Consider the following 8,066-nt stretch of genomic DNA (forward strand, 5'->3'; position numbering starts at 1 on the left):
CCCTTGCCCCCTCCCCCTTGCGATGCCCATGTAGTTCGCACTGAACTTTTCAGGCTTAATTAACACACCCTATTGTTTTGATTAAATTGACTTTGACAAATCCTCTTCCTATTTAGGCTTTTTAAAAATGTCACGACCAATCAAGAAAAAAAACTTCAATTGACTTCTCTTCTGATTGTACATTTTGTTAACTTTTTTAGTTGCAAGAACAACTTCATGGGTTATTCAACCATTATTGTCTGGGAATGTACATTTATTAAGATCAATCAGACCATGGAGCTACAGTGAATTATTAAAGAGCTTATCCGTATCTGAATAGGATGAAGCTTGCTGGGTGCATGTATCCATGGTTAGCAAGTGCACACAAGACTTAAAATTAGGCAGGAACATATTAATGCAAAACGTCTTGAGCTCAGACAATTTTGGAGTATGCCAGAGAATGAGGAGTTGGCGCTCTCTTTCAATTTAGTACAGCTTTAAAGGTATAGTCCATCATTTGTCATTTGTGCATTTTGTTCGTTTGAAGCAACAAACATGCTCTAAATCTAAAGAAGGGTACTGAACAACTGAAAAAACTTCAGCTCAGCTTCAGCTATTCATTTCGAGAAAAGCAACATTCTAGGATCTCGATTTCAAATCAAAAGTTGCTGAATCATGTTTTGAATTGGGCCTGAATTTAGCGTCCGAGACACGTTATCACTGAGCCGATTGCAAATACGCGATGTCGCGCACTGATCCGACGAATTATAGCAACCGCGCGCGCGCGTTGGTCAAAGCTTGCGCGCGCTTCACCAAATTAAAAAAAACCCGGAACTACTAACGGAAATTTCCAACGGTGCTTCTTAAGATGCACCGTTGAAAAGGCCTTCTTTCGTTGACTTCTTCAAAATGACAGCTTGCCAGAAAGAATAATTTCACAGGTAGTTTAGTCTTCTTACTATCTTTCAACCAAGTATGTTTTTCAACAATAATTACACCAGTCACTTTTTGGATAGCTGCAAATGATGGACTCTGGCTTTAAACTGAAATTTCAACTGATATGATTGTGACAACGGAAGTCAACGGTCACAAAGGTTCAGTAACCTTAATTCAATACTGCACCAAAAAATATCCTCACGAAATATCTTCAAATGATAATTTTTCAAATCAAAGCTAATCCTTGTTTGCAAGAGTGCGCATTTGTCCATTTGTAAGGCTTTAACAAAAGTAATATTGACACATGAAAGTCTTGAGACAACTATTTTATACATTCAATGGATACACGTTAGTTCACATTTTAATCAAGAAAACACCATCTTATTCAATACTTCAAGTTTTAGAGGGATCTCATTGACATAGCTGACAAATTTCGTTGTCTCTATTTTTATTTCCCAACTGTGTAATTCAGAACAACATTAAAGTCACTTTGAAGGTTATAGCGAATTCTTCCATCAAATAGAAATGAATACAAACAATTAAAGCAACAATATTGTTTTGTAGTGAGCAGCAAGGATACTTTATTAAAATATTAAACATTGATTTCAAAATCACTCAAGAAAGGTGAAGCTGACTATATATCAACATTGTGGTATGTCAAAATTGGACATTTATGGGCAAAACTTCATTTTGAGTTATTGCATTATCAGTGAAACCGTGCTCTTTCAAATGCCGCTTTCTCACACTGTCTGAAATGTCATGCTCATGTTGCATCATTTCAGAACAAACATTTGAAAAATAAAGTCGTTTTGTAAAATGACATGCTTCTCCGAATGTGTTAATGATCCTTTCGCATACAAGGTCAAAAGAAACTTTAAAATATGTTTTCAAGTATGCATTTTGGCTTAACAGAGAACTACTTTTCGTCACATTTACAACCATCTTGAATTTCACAGAATTTGTATTATTATCATTTTCAATGCTCGTGTTCATTCTTTTAACTAAATTATTTGGGTAATTGTTTTTGTGTGAGTTGGGTAGCATATATGGCTGCTGGACATCTAGGGAAACTCAGCTCAACCATTATTGTGTGTGCCGTTGCTGAGACAAACAGCGCCCTCATGTCACATGGCTCACTGGATCCATGCTCCCCACATCTGAAAAATAAACAAAAAACTGTGAATTATTCAATTCATCAAATTAATCTCCCCCCTCCCCCCCCCCAAAAAAAATACAGATCAAAAATGCTTGTGTTGGGTGATTAAGGGTATACTACTGATCCCAAGTACTTGCAATGATGTTGTGTAAATTTTATTTTAGAAAGTTTGTCAACCAAATTTCTTTAGGCCCCCCCCCCCCCCCCACCTGGTGAATTAAAAAATAACAACACACATTTATAGGAATTTAACTATTTTGTTTCTGAATCAACATGCAGGGGCCTAAGTATTTCTGTTTCTGTGGAAAAATTTAATTTTTCTGAGCAGCCACTTTAGGCCTTTAATGTTGTCAACTTAAAAAACCTGAGCAATCACTTCATCAGGAATACATTGAACTTGGCCTTCAGAAAGATTTTCGTAGCAAATTTTCAAGCTCTATACTATGTCTCCAAACTACGTCCTCTAATTGCTATGGCTAGTAATATATGCGCCAATAATGAAAGCGGCTTTACTGCCACCATGTATGCGAGGTGCATGTTCTGGCAAGTTGAAACAAAACAGCCCAGAGTTCAAACTGAGGGTCTGGGGGCATTAGGAAAGAGAACTTTGTCTTTCAGTGCTGTCTATTGCTCTTCAATCAAACATTCTGTTGACAAGTTATGGCTGTTTTTCAACATTCACATTTATCAACATGTACAGAGAAAGTTGAGTTCCACAAAAAACTTTTATTCCATTACTTTTACACCACATGCTTTAGTTTAAAATACATGTAGATGACATATCAAAGAACATTGTCATAAATCTGGAAATCGAGAAAAATCATTCCGACTCTTTGTTTTAAATTTGTATCCAATACGGCATGTGCCCAACTCTGTTTTATTTTGTCAGAATGCCTCACGTATAGGGCCTGATAATACTGATAGTCCTTTAAGTTAGAGACAGGACCCACCTTTGGATTGATGCAATGAAGTTGCATGGTGGCTACAGGGTTCCAGACCACTCCTGTCATTCCATGGGGTGGCATCCCACCCACGTCTCCCATGGCCACATCACGATGCATGCCAGCCATTGGCTCATGCAGCTCACCAAACCGGCTGACAGCTAGGTGTCTGCAGGAAATTACCAAGAGGAATAAAATGAGAGCTCGCAAGCATGACATTTCAGTAATGCCTTGAGATCAGTGTTGTAGTCGAGACCGGATAGTCCGAGACCGAGACCAAGACCGAGACCTGGAGATTCGAGACCGAGACCGAGACCGAGACCGGTCTCGAGACCTACAACACTGCTTGAGATACAAAAGTTACATCTTCATGAGGTTTAGATTTCTTCATTTCATTTTCTTAACGATCACCTGTAAGTTTTTGCTGGTGATCAATCCTCTTGGTAGCTCACGAATCGACTCACTCTCACTGTGCTGGGCAGTGCTGTTGTATAGGATGAGCCTGTAATGCCATGAAATGAATGGGCATGCACTCTAGGGCCAGCTTTGAGGCTTCTTGAGTCTTGGTCTGAACTGTTTTGAAGTCCTGAAATCATGCTGATTAAGTGTAAATTACTTCCTAGGTTTTGCCCTTTACCACTGTTATGATACTCAGTGTGTTACCCCTGAGTGAAAGTGAGAACAAATCAGTGACTGATTTAAAGAATGCTCGCAAACAGATAAGTGGATTGTTCTATCATCCTTTTCAGGCTCTGCAAATAGAGGAGAATAGACTATTCACTATGTTTGTAGAATGCAGGGGAGGGGAGAAAGAATTAGTATGAGACTTGGAGAACGAAGGAGAAAGAAAGTAATAAGGGGGTTCAGACATGAAAAGCTGTAATCTCTTCTTTGAAGTTTTGGTGGCTCTGAAAAGAGCCGTTTTGTTTACCGTATGTGAGAGGAACTATCTACGCTGCCCACCCCGTGAGGCTGGAAACAGGCCCTCCTTCTGCTCCGCGGACTCTGCGATGATGTGAAAGACTCGGTGTGCTCTCTGCCGCTCCGTATGGTCCTGGATCTTGGCATCAATCAGGCTCAACCCAGCTGTTTTGACTGATGCTAGTTGGTCCTCCAGCGAGGCAAGCTTCGAACGGTACTTGCTCAGAATCTGGTGACCCAATTCCACTGTGCACTCTGCCAGTTTTCTTTTCCACAAGACAATCATCTCGGGAGGGCAGGAGATGCCAAGTGGAAGGGTAGGTATGTTTTTATTGACTCTGAGCCAGTCCGGAGTCTCACAGTGCTGAGCTTTTGGTTCTAACTTGGTTGCCTGTTTCCGAACCCGATTTCTCAGGCCAGTCAAGCGGATTACTTCTACTTTGGCATGGTGTACCACCCTAGCTTAGTGCGTCTGGAGTGGGCCTGATTTGCCTGTCTCATTCTTGTCTTTCTTGTCTTCTTGGACGGGGTGGTGGAGGGGGCGGCTGGCATTGTCCAATCGGTATGTCATCGTCGTCGGTGTCGATGAACATCAGCAAATCTTGATCAGCCTCATTGTTCCTTGAGCCGGGGTGGGAGGACAGACGAGTTTTAGTAGATTGTCTATCTTAGTGGTTTTCTAACGGCAGCTGAGAAAATAGTAAGTAAGAACCGGTTAAATGCAAGCAAAATTAGGGGAATGATCTGTAATGATCAATCAGAAGATTGAGTCGGACCTCCGCAACCACTTACATGTATAATAGGCCTCCCACAAAAATTCAACTGACCCACATGTAGAGCAAGTCTCACTTCTTAATCCGACTCGTAATGAGAATTAGTAGTCCACACTAAACAAATAAACATGATTCATGTACATATAGGTGGCGGTTCTTTGTGCATGGCAGCATCAATCGTCGCATTTGTGACAACAACTGGTCAGAGACAGTGCTTGACTGCATTAAGGAAGCTGTAGCTGAAAGGGGACTACCATCCAGAGTAAGAGGGGACAAGGGAGGAGAAAACACATTTGGTGAAGGCCTTGATCCATCAAGAGGTGAAGTGAAGGTAGAGGTAGTTTCATCTCAGGGCGCAGCATTCACAACTGTCGCATACAAATGTAGAAAGACTTTGGAGGGATGTGTATGAGGCTGTATTGTCTTCATTTCATGCACTATTCTACCATACAGAGGACATTGGTCTTCTTGACCCAGATAATGAAACCCATCTGCTGTGTCAGAAGAAATGGCTGGAGCCGTGTACATGCATGCTTACAAATATTTGCATTAGTTTACTGATAACATGGTATGCTGAAGATTTTCAAATAAATCAGTCGATAATTCGAAAGCCCTACTCAAAAATGAAAATTGTTTTTACTAGAAACAAGCAGCCGATAAAGCTGCAACTTCCAGCAGACGCCTTGCTGAGATCCCCCGAGAAGAACAAAACCATGCCAATTTGCCCAAGAGACAGTTTGGACGATGAGGGAATGCCTTCAAGACCAAAACAGAGCATGATATTTATCACTGTCAGATTGAAAAGCTAGCAAAAGAGAAGTGCTACGAGCAGGCGGCAGAATGGAAGAGAAGCGTGAACAACCATGTCTACTGGTGGCCCTCCTCAACCACAGATAAAGAGGAAGACATACGGGAGGCTAAGTGGCTCCCTATTCTGAATCACATGCAGAATAAGCATAGAGGGCATTCCAATCATTGTGAATTGGTAGCAGCGGTTTTTCACCTGCCCAAGGCATCATCACATCCACATCTGTCTCCATATCTTCATCTTCATCTTCTAACCCCTATATTCCGTAACTCTGTGTGAGTTGAACTTTTTGCTGCTGAAAAGACGAAACAGAACATCTGTTTCCCACATCCCTGCAGTCATCGTCGTCATCCTGGCTAGAACTATCTTCATTTCGTCCATCCCTTCATTGTACGTCAGGTATAAACTGCCTGATACCCCTACAAGTTTTCGTCGTTTGCCTGTCCAGTGTCCTGTCTTCTAGCTTCCGTCTCTCCACTTTTCCTGCGCCGAGTCCAGCCGACTTCTTCAAACTGTTCCAGCATCTTCATATTTTCCTTGGCGACTTCTCTACAATTTTCCTGCTTCTCGTCGCCATCTTCAATCTGCGTCCTTCCAGCCACCTTCTTCAAACTTTTCCAGCTTATAGCCACCTTCGCCCCATCACTCTTCCTGCGTCTGGCTGAAGTGTTTCCTGCGTCCTCTAAAAACTGAGTGGCAACGTGTTCACACACTGTTGGACAGTTTGTCCAATCATGGAGCTATTTAATCCTAAGGTGCCAAGTCTATAATGGTCTCTGGCCACGTGTCGTTGCCATGGACACGGGAGTGAGTGTCCTGTGTGTATTTTACCCCAAACTGACCTTGAGTAGGGCCTTTGACAATTGGTATAGATGTTTCATTCATACAACCTGTGCCTCCCAAACCATCGCCAGCCAAGTCACATGTCACCCCACCTTCAACCCTCATACTCGGCTCACTGCACTCTTTGGTTCCCTACCGCTTCCAACCCCAACACCCCTGCACAGGAACCCAAGTGGAGTCCGAAGGACGTCCTGTGGAGAAATTGGCCATTGTGCAAGAGACAGTCCAGCAACTGATTTTCATCAATCAGATCGTCGTTCCGCAAGAGGAGCATCAACATCGATGGTACAAGAGGATAATCGTTGATGAAGGGCTCTTCCAAGACTGATGACGACATCCGGTGGATCGAACTGTACATTGAAACTACGGACAATCTAAGTTTATTGTTGTATCTTGTGTATCACTATATTTTTGTACTTTTTATATATTTCATATCCTTTTCAACTTCATATTTGGTAGCACTATTGGCACGGATGTGCAGATGATCATCAGGGCAACCTAATTTATTTAAGCAAAGTTTTAAAGTTACATGTATATACATGTAGCATTTTACCTAAAATATGGTAACCCTCTTGCTTTAAAATAAAAATTAAGTCAGCATATCTAGATGAGGATGTTAAGGCTTGTCAGGAGGCTTTGTGGCACAACAAGGAATCTTCCGGTAGTGCCGTGCACATGGCGACTCTTATCGTGACTTTCCCTTTTAGGGCCGTTACGTCACACGATGGCCTACATGTACATTGACATTCCTGATGCTAAATGAACTTCTTCCAAAGCTGAGGAGAGACAACCTCATACTAATTGGTATTTGGTGTGGAAAGAGAAAACCAAACATGGCTGTATTCCTGGAAAAATTTGTCAAAGAGGCAAAACAACTAGCAACAGATGGTGTCAGATGGAATAGGAATAGGGTTGCAGTAGACAGTAAGTTCTTTTGCCTGTGCTGTTGTGTTGATGCACCTGCATCAACACAACAGCTCAGGGCAAAGAAATTTTGGGTACTATGGTTTGGTACCGTACTAACGGGTACTATGGTTGTTTGCTGTGTTACCATCCAGGGAAGTCAGTGTTGTTAAGTATTGGTTTAGTAAACAAAATATGCAACATATGATTGTTATTTTTTACAAAAGTACAAACTGTTCAACCAATGAGATTCCATAGTCTGAATGAACAAAATGGAGGATGACGTAGAAGTGTGGTGCGGCAAAATTTCTGCCAAACTGAAGAAAAAATCTCGTCTAAAGCCATCCACAGGCTGCTGGCTGTGGATGGGAACCACTGCCATTGATGTTGCAGAGTATGGTGAAAGGAAAGAGGATGAAATGCTAGCTGATTTGCCGACAGCAGTGCAAGAAAATCATAGTGTAAGGGGCGTCAAAGGACCAACACCATTGGTAAATATACCCCATTTCCCCATTGTTTGGGGCTTTCCACCTGATTTTATACGTTGTTCACAACTGGGAGTAACCAGGCAGTTAGCAGAACTGGGATCAGGGGTCCTTCTCAGAGCCAGCTGTAATCCACGTAGGGAATGTCGGCAACCTGGGAGGTACCGTTAGTCAGGAGGACAAGCAATGTTAAACATGGTGACTAACCACGATGCCGCATCGACATGTTCCTCTATGCCGTCACTGGAGGCGATTCCTATTGCTGATGAGGGCACAGGAACCCAAGTTGAGCCAGAAGGACATCCTAAGGAGAAATTGGCC

General features: G+C 42.1%; 1 protein-coding gene across 2 annotated transcripts; it reads right to left on the reverse strand.

Moving 5' to 3' along the window:
* Nucleotides 1-1,952: 1,952 nt before the first annotated feature.
* LOC119728584 lies at nucleotides 1,953-6,196 on the reverse strand. 2 transcript variants are annotated; one of them, XM_038200879.1, is made up of 4 exons: nucleotides 6,147-6,196; nucleotides 3,944-6,116; nucleotides 3,022-3,181; nucleotides 1,953-2,072 (listed from the first exon to the last, which is right to left on the reverse strand). In XM_038200879.1, the coding sequence occupies exons 2-4, from the start codon at nucleotides 4,078-4,080 to the stop codon at nucleotides 2,049-2,051; spliced, it is 321 nt and encodes a 106-aa protein (XP_038056807.1). In that variant the 5' UTR covers nucleotides 4,081-6,116; nucleotides 6,147-6,196; the 3' UTR covers nucleotides 1,953-2,048. The 2 variants fall into 2 exon arrangements, with proteins under 2 accessions (XP_038056807.1, XP_038056805.1); XM_038200877.1 differs by having other exon boundaries at nucleotides 3,944-6,196.
* Nucleotides 6,197-8,066: the final 1,870 nt, after the last annotated feature.

Source organism: Patiria miniata, unplaced genomic scaffold (assembly GCF_015706575.1).
Source record: "Patiria miniata isolate m_02_andy unplaced genomic scaffold, ASM1570657v1 HiC_scaffold_20, whole genome shotgun sequence".
NCBI classification, from domain to species: Eukaryota; Metazoa; Echinodermata; class Asteroidea; order Valvatida; family Asterinidae; genus Patiria; species Patiria miniata.

Excerpts from the sequence above, each read along its gene's own strand:
- LOC119728584 (XM_038200879.1), bottom strand. The coding sequence starts at position 4,080 with ATGCCAAGATCCAGGACCATACGGAGCGGCAGAGAGCACACCGAGTCT. Across the intron at positions 3,182-3,943 it reads GATAGTTCCTCTCACATACG|ACACCTAGCTGTCAGCCGGT; the intron begins GTAAACAAAACG and ends AATTTCCTGCAG. Across the intron at positions 2,073-3,021 it reads TTCATTGCATCAATCCAAAG|ATGTGGGGAGCATGGATCCA; the intron begins GTGGGTCCTGTC and ends TTTATTTTTCAG.